Below are 14,764 nucleotides of genomic sequence, written 5' to 3' on the forward strand. Positions count from 1 at the left end.
GATGGACACAGATTCTTTGAAGAAGCATTTTAAATCCTCTGGGCCAGCTTGTCGAATTCCAGCACTGGAGGAAGACTTGCATTTTTCCAGATACCAGAGTCTCGAGAATGTGAGTACTTCTACCTAGTGGGTGAGCCTGAGTCTCCAGTGCAGGTCATTACAGCCTAGAGGACCATGGCAGCCCCTGAAGCCGGTGGGCTGCAGAGACAACCCAGCTAGCACCACAGCACACAGCGAAAAAGCAGAGCTCGCTGAAAAGCACTGTGATTGATTTGCTGGGTGGGCGCTGGCCACTTCTTTTTCTTGTTTGTTTGTTTGTTTTTTCTCCAGTAGGAAGTGAAACATAGCATCATTTGTACATGCTCGTGTATCACCAGCTTGTTAATTCAACACTAAAGCAAAGGAGGACAGAGAGGAGACAAGTTGTTCATCTTGTTTTTTCTCTCTCTAGTGTTTTTTAGATTTAATTTTTTTTTATAACATGAATGAAGCAAGCACTCCATCTCAGGGGCTTATTCAAACACAGATTCATTGTGATGATTTTTATTACTTTTATTACACTAAAACCCATTGTGATGCTTCATCAGAAGACTCTGTACAATGACACTCTAAATTAAGCTACCAAGAACTTAGATTATAAACCATGCTGTCTCCGGGATCTTACTAACATCTGATCCAGACCAAACAAACAAGCAGTGAGTTTTAGGAGCAAGTCTATATTAGAGAAGGTGTCTATTGTGTTGTTCTCATGCTAGTTCCAACTCACGGTGACGCTATGTACGAGGTACGATAAAACAAACCCCCTTCAATTCTGCACTATCCTCACAATCAAACAGTGGGTGTGTTTGAGCCCACCGTTGCAGTAAATGTATTAACCCATCTGGTTGCAGGGCTGCCTCTTTTCGGTTGGCCCTCTGCCAAGGATGGTGTCTTCTTCACGGGTTGGCACATTCACCAGAAGAAGCATTCTAGCGATACTTCTTCTAGGACAAGTTTGTCCATTCTTCAGGCAGCCCATGGCATGGTCAGTATTCTTTGCCAATGCCATACTTCAGAGGTATCAATTCTTCTTCCGTTTTTCTTATCTATTGTACAGCTTCCCCACATGTGGGGGTAAGTCAGAATACTATGGCTTGTACCAGACCTTTCTTTTGAAAGTAAAGTCTTTGCCTTTTAACACTTCAAAGAGGTGGGTTTTTTCCTCTTCTGCTTCTCTTATATCTTTAATAATGCCTTTCAAAGGAATCAGCCACAGTCAATGTTAAGATGAAATCACAAACTTCTTTCGTGTATAATACTTAATTATGTAAACACTGCAATGTCACATCGCCGAGTTCCCATATTATTGAAAGTATTAATGCAGAATAATTCTACATATGTCACTTGAGAGGACCAGGTTAACAATAGCACAGCACCTAACATTCAGTTTCTGCCATACAGGTTATAGAAAAAATCTTTAAGTACACTTTCATATTTAGAACTTCCAATTGTACAAATGTGTGAATGGATCTTTAGGATACATGATTTATGCTTAAAATATACAAATTATAACAGACATTTAAAACTCAGGCTCCAAAGACCCAATAAAAATGTTTGGGAGACTCCTATAGAACTGACCAAGTAATTTTTTCTTCTCTTTGGCAGTTTTGACTCTACATCAATAGTTTTAATTAAATTCAACAGCTCATCTTTGATTGTCTTCTGTGTACTGTACTGTTGGGATAGTCTGTTTTGATTCATTCTCTGGCAGTAAATATGCCCTGTTTCACTGTTTGGAGCTCTCCTCTCTTGTATGGCCATGAGCTTAACATTGACAATTTAATGCAGAGGTCCAGGAATCTTAAAAACATCTTTTTAAAAAAAATCATTTTACTGGGGGCTCGTACAGCTCTTATCACAATCCATCCACCCATCCATGGTGTCAAGCACATTTGTACATTTGTTGCCATCATCATTCTCAACACATTTGCTTCCTACTTGAGCACTAAATGGCCCATTAAAAAGAGTACCAGAAGATCTGATTTGCCTTTGGAGAAATTTTTATTGCCAGCAATTGCTTTTGAGAATATCCTTTTCACAACTTTCCGGTTGTCTTTTCTTTCTGTAATTTGAACTCAGAAGGATGTGCCGAAACAGTCTTCTAAATTCTTCTGTTTGGGGAATCCAGAGCTTCGGAACGAGCTGAGTGGCTTCTGGTACTATTTCAGTCTTCTCAGAAGAGTCGTGCGAGTCCATTATGTACGTAAAATAAGCGATTCAACACTTTTTGCATGTCATTATAATGCTTGGTCTTCTCAAGCTGACCTTCCAAATTTTCTGTTCGATTCTTACTTCATGATTTCTCCCATTTGCTTTAGCTGTTCAACATTAAAGTACAATTTCAGAGTCTTCTAACATCCACTTTGGCCTTTGATTTTTTCTTTCCTCCTGTCTTTTTTAGTGATTTGGATTCTCCGTGCATGCTTTTCTGAATGTTACCCCACAGTTCATCCAGTCTTTAATCATTAGGGTTCAATGTGTCAAATCTATTCTTGAAATATCTCTAAATTCAGGCTGGATATACTCGAGGTCATTCTTCGACACTTGCAGAATTGTTTAAATTTTCTTCAGCTTCAACTTGAACTTGCAAACAAGCAGTTGATAGTATTATCCTCAGTTGGTCCTTGGCTTTGTTGTAGTTGATGTTATTGGTTCTCTACATTGTCTCCTTCTACAGATAGTTGATTCGATTTATGTGTATTCCATCCGGTGAGGTCCATGTGTATAGTTGCTGGTTATGTTGTTGGGGAAAAAAAGATATTTGCGATGAATAAATCTTTGGTCTTGCAAAATTCTATCATGAGATCCTTGGCACAATATTCATCTCTAAGGGTATATTTACCAACTAGCCATCGTAGGCCAACTTCCAAGTTCCAATGATCAGTAATTATCAATGCATTGTGGTTGCATTTTTAATCAAGTTCAGACTGCAGACTTTGATAAAACAAACAAACAAACCCTTCCATTTCTTCATCTTTGGCACCAGCAGTTCATGTAAACATTTAAATAATAGTATTGACTGATCTTCAGTCTCGGCATATGGGTATTATTCTATTACTGGCAGTGTTGTTTAGGATTTCTTTTGAACTCATCATTCTAGCCTTATACCCTCTATGACCCCATCATTTAAATGTCCAATATCAGTCTGCTTTAGTGTGCTAATGACTAGGATATCGATCTTTAAGTATTACATTTCATTTTTGACATCTTCTAATTTTCCTAGTTCATTCTCCATATATTCCGTGTTCCAGCTATTACAAGGTGTTTATAGCTGTTTTTCCTCATTTTGATTCATGTCACACTAGTCCATGAAGATCCATCATTATCATCACTAAGGCCGGCTGAACTTTCACCTAGTCTTCCAAATCGAAGTAGCTGCAAGATCAGTAGTTTGAAACCAGCAGCTGAGGGAGAAAGATGGGCTTTCTACTCAAGTAAAAAGTTACATGAGTGAAAACTCGCAGGGGCAGTTCTACCCTGTCCTTTAAGGTCACTATGAGTTGGCATCGGTTTGAAGGCAGTAAGTTTAGTTTTTGGTTATTGTGTCCCTGGTCAGAAAGGTCAATGGTGCTAGTGGGCTGGTGTAAATCTTACCTGATCGTGATGTATTGTTTTTTTGATATGCTATTGTGTTCTTTAGCCTATAATTTTGTTTGGATTTTTGCATCTATATTCATGAGAATTATTGGTTTGTTTTCTTTTTTTCTTATGTGGTATCTATAGTTGCCTGGCATTGATTAGAGAATCGTGCAGTCTCCATTTGGGGGAAAATAGAAAGGAGTATTTCCTTTTCTCGATCCTGGAATAGTTTGATATTAACTCTTCTCTGGATGTTTGGTAGCATTGTCCAGTGAAGTCATCTGGCCTATGGCTCCTTTTTGTTTGGAACTTTAAAACCACAGCTGCAATTTCTTCTTCTTCTTCAATGTGTCCATTTCGATTGTCTACTTCTATTTGTTGTTGATGACCCAATGTTCCTAGATTCATACTTATACTTTTCATGTTCTGATTTCCAATTTGCAGCTGTTTGTGAGTCACTCCTTGTGAGTCATGCCACAGTGGCAAAGGAAAGTCCCTAAGCTTTGGCTCCATTCAAGTCATTGATGTTGACTCTGCTTTGAGGAGGAAGCTCTTCCCGGTTGGCATGCTTTCCAAGCTGAGGAGCTCATCTGCCGGCACTGTATCAAGCACTTCTCAGATGCAAAGGCTTTTTGTGACAATGTTTTCAGAAGCAATTTTCCTTCTTCCTAGTCTGTCTTAGTCTAGAAGCTCTGCTGACATCTGCCCACCATGGTTTCTAAATATAAGTTAGTGCCTAATTTTACTGGTGCTCATTTGTTACATGATATTTAATTTCTTATGAACTACTTTTAGAATTATTTATTTGTCTTGTTTCAGGATGTTGGATGTCTTGCTGTATGTATCTCGTTGGGGACCTATTTTATGTAACATTTGCTGGGTTTCTCGAATGAATATATCATCTTCCACAATATTTGGGAAGTTTTCTCCCAGAATATCATCGAGGATTCCCTCTGTATTTTTTATGCTCTTCTTCTGCTTCTCTTCGGGAATTCTTATTGTCATAAAATATATCTATTGATGATGTCCAACATGTATTTTATATTTTCTTCGTTCATTTTCAATTGTTCTTCAAAAAAGTTAGTAACCAAGGGATTGTTCCTCTATTTTGCTGTTTCTTTCTTCTGTTGATTCAATTGTGCCTCTGTGTCCTTTTGTTGTATAATTGTTAACCTCCTGAATTTCTAATTATTGTTTCTGTAAGGTTTCTGATATTGAATCTACCATTTTGTTTTTATATTATTTTCCAGAATTTGTCTTTTTTTTCTTTCTGTGTATTCCTCTATTTCTTTAAAGATCATAAATATAATGAATTCTTCTCAATTGTTTCTCAGATAATTGTACTATAATTTTTTTTCTCAGAGATATTCATTTTCCTTTTATGCTAGTGATTTAAAAAAATGATCTTATCCTATTTCTTTGTTATCATTTGATTGTTTTTCACTATCAACAAAGTATCAAGGTGTTATTTTGATTAATTTTATAGTCATTGAGTGATTCTGTGCTTGTTGGTTTTGTCTTGAATTGTTCATTTTTCCTGCTATATCAGATATGTTCTGCTCATCACGTTTATATCTACTGCCAGACAGGTGGGGCAGTGATGGCAGGGAGATGCAGGCAGGGTGGGGTGTGTTGCCTATTATTAGCTTGGCAAGGTGGTGGTGGGGGACGATTGGGGATTTTGTGCACCTTCAGCCATTCAGTGATCCAGTTGTGCCGGGGAATGCACTGCCAGTCATTGGATAAGCAGTACTGTGGTGCCAGTGGTTGTGGCAGGTGTGGCTGGTGTATGCCACCACTGATCCTCAGGCTGGTGGCACAAAAGTGTGTGCTGAGTGGAGTGATGGTTAGGGTTGACAGATGGAGCAGACATGCCCTGCCGCAGTTCTTGTTCTGACTCTGGGTGAGGGGCATTGTGGGATGAATGGTGAACAAACACATCTTAGTAGGGGGTGATACTTGGGTTATCAAACTTTAGTCCTCCGGTGGTTAGGGCAGTGGAGTGGGGGCTCACACCACTGTTTACTGGGTCACTGGCAGGGTAGGGGTGGCTGCCAGGGCACTCCTGATAGGTTGTAGAAAACATTCAGGACTTGACTTTCACCAAATGCAAAGGGCAGTGCTGTCCAAAGGACAGTTGGGAGAACCTGGTTTTGATACTCTAGATATGCAACATTCTCCGTGTGCCATCGCCCTGACAGTCAGAGACTGCCAGGTAGAGTGTGCTCCTCCCTTCCCGCTCTGTGGGTGCCCGGATCCTTGCAGCTCTGGTAGGCCTTCTGCCATTTCCCTTTCTTCGATTTCCTTCATGCCCTGCTCATCTAGCTTTGTTCTTGCTTTGTCTACCAAACCTCTCAGAGAATTTCATGAATTCTTGCCTGCTTCAGGACATCTAAGCTGCTCTCTGAAGCTGGCAGGGTACCACTTATCTGTTACGCTAGTAGAGTAGTTCATTGTGTTTGCTCAGTTTCTCCCTCTAATCAGTATCGACTCTAATTCATCATCCTTCCTTTTGATGCCTAGATTCCCAGGATTGTTATCTGCACCTTTTTCACTTGGTTTTTCGGGTCTTTTCTGTAGGAAGAGGGCACAGTGTATCTAAGTAACTTCGGTCTTGGAGCATTTAAATTTAGCTCATTGTTAATGCCATGCCACTTGATGTGTGAATTATGGGTCAATAGAGAATCAAAGCTCTTATTTTTATTGTAATCTTGTGTAACCTTAGCCTTGCCATTTTACCCCTCAAAATATTTTTTTTTTCCATTTATAAAATATGATGTTTGGCAAGAGTACATGATCTCTAACGTCTATCGAAATGATGAAATTCTGTAATCTTTATTTCTTGCTGAGAGAAAAAAAATATATTTTGACTCATGTTTTGTAGCGTTTTTTAAATGAGAAGTTTCCAACAGCCCAAACTCCCCTCCAAAACCAAAAATCCTCTGACTAATTGTAATCAGTAGGAAACTGAGAAAGCAATTCCCATACTTAAAAACATGTAAGTGAGGCACGGATGGGCAGATCTGGTCTAAGCTCCTGGGAAATTGTCACACTGATTGGAGCCATTGTACAGGGTTGTCAGAAACAGGGAGTAAATTACAGACAAATGGATCCACAAGTCCTGTTCTGAAAATGATTACTATTATTATGGTGTTAACTGGGTAATTTTTCCAGAGCAAGGGTCAAAAGCATTTTTCAAAAAAAAAAATCAGTTAGCTGGTGCATATAAAAATATAAACTTCTGTACAACAGCTAATGTGAGTTAATTCTATTCTGTAAAACAAGGAAAAGAAGCCTAAAAGACAACAACAAAACAACAATCCACATTACATATTAATCCAAACATTAACTGCATAGAATAATAGATGTCTTTGCTACTCCATCATTTTTTTCCTTCCCCAGTCTTTCTTACAAAATATAAAATATAAAAAAATGAAAGCAGGGTGAAGTGGATATACAGATAATGAGGCAAACCTTATTAATATTAAAGATGATATTCATAAAACTAATCTGTGAATTAATCATGTTTGGATTACCTAGTATTTTCACTAAAGAACAACAGAGCATGGAGTTGGCTGAAAAATTGCTCTTGTTTCTAATTGCTTATGATTTGAATAAGCTGATATCATATTACAGAGCTTTTACTCTCAATATTATAGATGTTTTGCCTGGGGGTGTTCTGAAGCGAGGATGTGCTTCTGGACTCCGAGCATCGGATTCTTCATAAAGTACAGTTCGCATGCTGAAATTGCTTCTTTCACACTTCACTGCATGCCTGTCTAGCACGTACCTGCTAATGTGATGATCCTTTGTTCTTTTTATAACAAATAATCCTTACCTCCTTTTGTATTTGTACATGCTTCATGTTTTCCAAAGTTCCTTAGTTTTATTTTTCTTCTTTGTATTGCATAACCCTCAAACACTTCCTAGAAGTTGCTAATTCAGGTATTAAACTCTCTGGGAACCCTCTTGCTCATCTGTGAAATGGGAATTATTATATCATCCTATCATGAGACTTTTGTGAAGAACAAATAAGAAAATTAATTGTAGTTCACATTTCTTGATTACTTACTATATGTTAAATACTTTTCCAGGTATGCTACATCGATTAATTTATTTCATTCTCACACTAAAGGAGCCCTCTTGGTCCGGTTGTTAAATGGTCAGTGGTCTGACCCATGGCTGTTAAATGGTCAGTTGTCATGGTGGGCTTTCAGAAAGATTTACAGCCTTGGAAATATGATGGGAAGATTTCCTCTGTTCTGTTGGGTCACTGTTAATTCCCTGATAGGATAGAGTAGAACTGCCCTTGTGGGATACCTAGCATATAAATCTTTATGGAAGTAGAAAGCCTCTTCTTTCTCCCATGGAGTGTTCGGTGCTTTCAAACTGCTGACCTTGTGGTTAGCAGCCCAACAGACAGCCCACTATGCCCCAGGGTTCAATGAGTTGGATTCAACTTGATGGCAGGAAGTTTTGGTTTAATATGTCACTGTGTGTCAGAATTGATTTGATGACAATTGATTTGTTTTTTATGTTATTATCCCCATTTTATAGTTGATACACCTGAGTCACATAAAGTCAAAATAATTTTCCAAACACTATACTAGAAAGGGCAGACACATTAGGTATGATACAAATTGCCTAGAATTGTGCCTGGCATCATGTTACTTCTTTGTGCTCATAATAAATATTCACATCGACTCATGAGTTCAACAAGACTCCAATGGAACCATTTCAAATAATTACTTAAAACAAATACTCTAGTACAAATTGCGTCGATTCTAAATAAACTGCCTTAATCTTGTACTTAAAAATAAACCACATGCCTGAATCTTAATTGACTAATATGTTCATATGACAGTTACGAACATCATTTGCCCAATTCAAAATGAAATTGTAGCATGTCTAGAAAGGGCCAGAAACAACAACAACAACAACAACAACAATCTCACTGTCTTCCAGATGATTCTAAGTCATAATGTCTTTAAATTACTGAGTAGACCTGCCCCTGCGGGTTTCTGAGGCTGTAAATCTTTACAGGAGCAGGAAGCGTGGTCTTACTTCCTTTGAGCAGTTGGTGGGTTTGAATGTCAGACCTTGTGCTTAACAGCCTTCACTGCCAAACCATTGAGAATCCTTGGCCCAGTTACATTGACACAAAACCTAACTATCACATATACCAATGCCTTTTTGTTTGAATATCTTTTCTTATCACTGAATACCCTGCATGGATATGTCAGTCTTGGAAACATCAGTTGTCACCTAGTCTCTAAAAGAGTAAGGCAGGAACTTCCTAAATATAGCATCTCTAAAGTAAGCCATCACTTGGGCACTTGCAACATCGCTCTGGAGGGCAACCCTGGTCCTCTTGTCCACCTCTGGCTTCAGTAATGCAGTATCCACTGATCAACTGAAGGATTGGAATTTCATTAAAATGAGGGCTTGCATGCTTTTGAAAATGAACCTCAAGTTTATAGAACTAGCACATTTACTGCAATCTTCAGCAGTTGGACCAAAAAGGTTTGAGTACATGTTTGATAACAATTTGCCGAGCACATCTTCTGTAATATCTAACTCATATTCCCTCAAGTTGTTTATTTAGATTAGATGCTCTTGATAATATCTTTATTAGTATGATCTCTCTCCTTTGACTATAAATTATCTGAGAAATGGGATACTTCTGCAATTGAAATCATGGTTCAGAAAATAATTACACGTACCAGCCAGAAAATAATTACACATATCAGCCTGATGTTAGAGAGTCCATTGGGCTCCACTGTATGATACCCATCTTCCATGGTTTATCTCAATTGTAATTTGGGTTAAAAAAATCACCCCCGTTTCACATATGAGAAGTTAAAATACAGAATTTAACATGTGTAAGTTTAAAACAATTGAGGAGAGTATTAAAATTCATAGAACCAGGGATTGAACCCAGGAATCTTAACTCCAGCACCCACAGTCCTTATTATGCTAGGCTATTTCTGGATGGGAGCATATAGGCACAGCCTTCTAATGGAAAGTAAGATGGCAATTTCTGAGGATATGGAAAATGGCGAGTCAATGTTCCCCAGCTGTGATTTGCTCTATGATTTGCTCCACCTGTCTTCTGTTCTCCCTTTCATCCACCAGCACTTCTTACCTCTTCAGCACAAAGCACCACATCCCTGGGGGAAATGTAAAGGGTTGCTATCTGACACCACCAAAGTTCATACCTCGCTTTGCATTCTCCTTGACAACTCTATTCATCAGCCTGTCTGTCTACTTCACATTCACAATTCTCTTAAGACTTGGTTTTGAAAGTGAGGCTCAATTTTTCTGTTCTCCTCTCAGCCTGTCGATCCTTCACATTCATACAATGTCTCCCTTTCGATGACAGAGATGCCCAAGTTCATTATCCACAGGCTGCCGCTGAGTGAGATTTCATCCTTTCTAAAGACCTTCTTGACTAAAGCAGGGCTTCTCTTTACCTGTGTCATATCGCAACGGCTCTCTGAGACAGATGAGGCACCCAGCATGTTCTATTTCCATAACATTTACATATTATTAATAGAAACACAGGCCAGCATCTCAAGGATGACATTGAAGAAAAGTTTGTTCACATTTTATAGTATATCTCTCCAAGAAGAACTTGCCCGTGTTTTCTGGAAACACTCTTCTTTTACTCAGTGGAGTGAATTATATCATTTTTTGCTTCATTTGGGGGCAGAGCCTCATATTTTACTAAGTTGATTTTACGTTTTAGTTTTCTCCTGTCAGGTTAGGTGTTGGACTGCTACTATGAAGATCAGTAGTTCAAACCCACCAGCCATGCTGAGCGACAAAGTTTCCCAGAAAGATTTACAGCTTCAGAAACCCTTTATAGGGTCACTGGGGGTCAGAATCAGCATGACGGCAGCAGATTTTAGGTATGTTGTCAGACTGCAGTGCCTGGCTACCTGGTCCACATTGTTAAGATACTTTCCTGGTAAAATCACAGGGACCTCAGAAGAAAGGTCTGGTGATCTGTATCAGAAAATGTGGCCACTGATAACCGATACAGAGCAGAGAGCAGAACTATGCATCAGAACTGGCTAGAGGGCAACGGTTTTAATGTTAGTCGGACAATACTAAATGACATCAATAATGTCAACTTCAACTAAATGTTAGCAGAGTCCCAGCAGAATATCAGTTATCCAGATTATAAAAAGAAGCATCATTGAGCATAACTTTGAGGCGATTTCTCAGGTTGTACATCTTTTCTTGAAAAAGATAAAACAACGTCTTTTCCATGTCTAGTCAATCAAAAGAGCTGAACCCTTCCCCACATTTCCTCATTATCTGCCTGTAGGACAGTGTAGTCCTCAAATGGAACTGAAAGCATCACCTTGAATATCTCAGCTAGTATGTGCAGCCTGTGTGAGGTCTTGTGCTGACCGGTGAATATCTTTAGTTTTTCATTTATGTTGCCTTCAGAATATCACTTTATCTCCATTGCTGGGACTACATTCACTGTGGGATCTTAGCTTTGCCCTTGACTGTAACTCTGAAAAATTCATCACATCCTCCTGCAGCCCTATGATCTCAACTCCTGGCCTGTTCCTCAATCTTTCCTTCTAGGAACATGAGCTTGGTGAACAGCACCATTAAAATCAGAGCCAGAGCAAATGTTTTCAGGGAAATAGAGGGGCAAAATGAGAAGATAAGAGATTGGACTAAAATTGTCAATAATTTAGACCAGTGGTTCTCATGATACAGGGATGGGGATCTCTGGGTGGTGCAAATGGTTAATGAGCTTAGCTGACAATGAAAGGTTGGCTGTTTGGGCCCACCCAGAGTTACCTGGAAAGGCCAGGTGATCGCTTTCCAAACACCACCCATTAAAAAACCTATGGAAGCAGTTCTACTCTCATAACCACGGATTGCCATCATTCCTATTTGATGGCAACTGGTTGGCTGAACAGGTCTGGTGTGTCTTGCATTGTTTTTTACCATTGAGTGGATTCTAACTCGTGTCAATTCGTGTGTTACAGAGTAGAACTACCCTGTAGTAGAAATCTATAGGTTTTCCATTTCCCTTCCTTTAACCTTTTATGGAAGCTTTTCTTTTACAGAGCCACCAACTAGATTCAAGCCACCAGCCTTTGGGTAGCAACAGATCACAGACCCTGTCACCACGCAGGCCCTTCACACCTCCCTCAGAGCTTATTACACGTGTGCACTCTGGGGCCTTGCTCTGATTTAATGTAGCTTCACCTCTATAATTTGCATTTTAAAGACGCCCTCCCAGAGCACTGATTCTTCTGTGGTCCCAAATTAGAGATGGTCTTATAGATAAGCAATCCTGAGAGTCATCAAAGCTAAAAGACAAGAGACAGAATAGAGCTTTTACATGTTAAAGATTCCACTCTGCCTTTGCTTGATTTGGGCTCACCCTGCCTTGTTTTGCTCAGCAGCTGGGCTGACAGGCCAAGTATTTTTATTTTATATCTCATTAATCTACTGTTACTGTCAGAGGTAAGGCTAATGTGAGTCTCATTTAAAATGTATGCCTGTATCTGGCTCGTAAAAGTTAGGTGCGACCTTTCGCTACTTCATATTTTCTTAAAAATATGTCAGTATCACACATAGATGTATTAGACCAATTGATTTATAGATCATCTTTCAGGCTGGAAATACAACATGTACTTTCTCCACCTATAAGAGATCAGAAACAGGCATATTTAGAAATATGAATTATTTTCCTATTGCTTTATGTGTGTGCATATAGAGACATGAAAAAAATAACTCTTTTCTTCCCCAAACAAAGAAAACAAGAAAGCTGAAAGGAAAACAAAATAGAGAAGCAAAAAGAAGCAAAAATGACTTTCAGGGAATATAATGTTCCTATCTCAATGTTCTCAGAAGTAATCGTTTCATAATTGCTATTAGAACAGAAACACTTCAGGTAAGGCCTTTAGTCCGTGATCAGCTGCCAAGAGGAACGATCATAATCAACAACTGGAGAATCGCAAGGAGAACGGGGCAAAGCAACGGGGTCTGTACTTTGTACTGAGTGAAGCCTGGGTTATTCAGATCATGTCTTCACGGTACAATGTTATACTTGCTTGTGGCACAAGAGTGTGGCAGAGTGAAATTTCTTAAAATGACTCTTCTGCGATCCCAACAAAGGCTTGGGTGGGATTTGCAACCAGGGCATGTGTAACACTATCAGGAGGACCTGGTCTGTTTCAGTGACCACCCACTGTGGCTATGAGGATGGGCTGTCTTGTCAGGAATGAGAGAGGGAAATGCAAGCCTATCGGCTGAAGATCACATTTGGGATCTCTGGGTGACTTGGCAGAAGCCGATAACAGAAGCACCCACTACTGTGGCAGGAGATGATGAGCCAGAGCAAGGGAGTCATGCCATTATCAGAGGACAAGGCAAGTAAGTAAACCAGGAGACAGACCAGAGGGGCACTGTCAAGACATGGGATTGTGAGACAGAGAGACAGGTGGGCTGCCTGGTCCATAGAGCCAGAGGCCAAGGGGGAGGCTAAGGTAGAGGTCAAAGGAAAGGCTGAGGACCAGAGAGAAATTTGGCTTCTGACTGAACAGAGGTGTGGTTGTGGACCTGTGATGGTGTCCTTCCTGCCTGGTGATCTGACTTCCGGTAGCTTGCTAACTACCCCCAATATACCTCTTCCATCATGACTAATGTTTGGTCAGTTCTGTGTGGCCTTTGCACTGTGACTGCTAACCAAAGATTCATATTTGAACTCACTAGAGGCTCTACAGGATAGACCAACCCTGTACATTTTTAAAATCTGCAATTGTATACGTTTCCCAATCATGGTCCTTCCCACCTTCAGCTCTGAGGACTCACCTGTTGATGGATCCACCAATAATGAGGTTGTGATGGTTTCCTTTCTCTTCCTTCATCTCTAAGTAACCCCATTGATCAAACTCTCCAAAACTAAACTCACTGTCAGAGTCGATGCCGACTCATAGCGACCCTGGCTGGCTGCCTGCCTGCCCACTTGACAGAGTGGGGGGTGGGTAGGTGGGTGGGGAGAGCCTGCTGTTAATTAAAAAACAAAACAAAAACTAGAGACAAACATAATTGAAAATTTTAGTTTGCTAGCAATCCAAAATGAAAGTTCAGGAGGGTGAGGAAGACCTCCGGGGATGATGATCAGATGACCCCTGGAGAACTGTAGGTATCGATCATTTCCCGTGATCAGTGAAAACGAGCCTTTGGGTCTCACTATTTGGAGTATCGACTGCACCCTCTGATCATTGCAAAACCTACTAATTGCTTCCAGCAATCATTGTAAAACCTGCTTTTATGTCACACAATTAAGGATAGACCATTTGCTGGATTTTCGGAGGTGGCAAACCCCATGGTTTCTCTGCTTCAGAACACATGTCCAGTTTCCTGAATCAACCTGGTCTCTGCCTATGACTGAAGCAGGGACAGGCCATCCCAGACCGTTGTTCCCAGGGTCACCTGACGAGCATTCCCTAAGGCCTTGCTTACAGGGTGGTGACCTGTACGTGTACTGCCCAGGAAGACCTGTGGGGCAGCTCTGCTCCACCACATGGGATCACTATGCATCCGAATCAGTTCCATGGCATCCAACAACTGCCACATAAAAGTCACTCTATCACTATTGTGGGTATATTGTAGTCAGAGCCCCTCCTAGACTTGATTGGAATAAACGACTTAATTTACTTTAAACAGAATAGGGTGGGTTTGTCCTAATTGTCTTTAAAAGCTGCCTCTTATGGTAGCATAGACAGAGTCATGTAAAGACTACCAGGTCAGAGGGAAACAAATATTTGTTGTTCGCATTTGTTCCTTGTTACTGTCTACCATTTCCAGGTACTTTAACTATCTCATGTCTGTTAAAAATATTAGAATCTGTCAATGCTATAACTTATAATATATCTACATTTATCTCTACAGCAGAAGGGTCAAAGCTGAGATTAAAAATACAGAGTTTGATGTCAATAAATTTTCTTCACAGGATTTGTTTGCTGATTCACAAGATTTATATCCTATGCTGTCAACCAGCGAAGGTCAGACTCCAGTGTGGCTTTTACCCTCAAAACTAGAACCAGTTTGATTTTATTAACTAAAAACACATTAAGTTACCCCAGTAAGAGAATTATGACTGTGA

The 14,764-nt window shown here is 39.9% G+C and overlaps 2 protein-coding genes across 24 annotated transcripts in view; one reads left to right on the forward strand and one right to left on the reverse strand.

Annotated features, from left to right (window-relative positions):
- Positions 1-14,764, reverse strand: part of NRXN1 (neurexin 1) — a 1,284,195-nt gene that overhangs the window by 943,534 nt on the left and 325,897 nt on the right. The gene's annotated exons all lie outside the window — the stretch shown is intronic.
- Positions 13,005-14,764, forward strand: part of LOC105978327 (60S ribosomal protein L23a-like) — a 5,820-nt gene continuing 4,060 nt past the window's right edge. Inside the window, exon 1 of the mRNA XM_045285648.1 lies at positions 13,005-13,029. Coding sequence (XP_045141583.1) covers positions 13,005-13,029 — 25 coding nt within the window. The remainder of the gene's footprint in view (positions 13,030-14,764) is intronic.

Source organism: Echinops telfairi, unplaced genomic scaffold, assembly GCF_000313985.2.
Source record: "Echinops telfairi isolate 266 unplaced genomic scaffold, ASM31398v2 ScPeMD7_7475;HRSCAF=8513, whole genome shotgun sequence".
Lineage (NCBI taxonomy): Eukaryota > Metazoa > Chordata > Mammalia > Afrosoricida > Tenrecidae > Echinops > Echinops telfairi.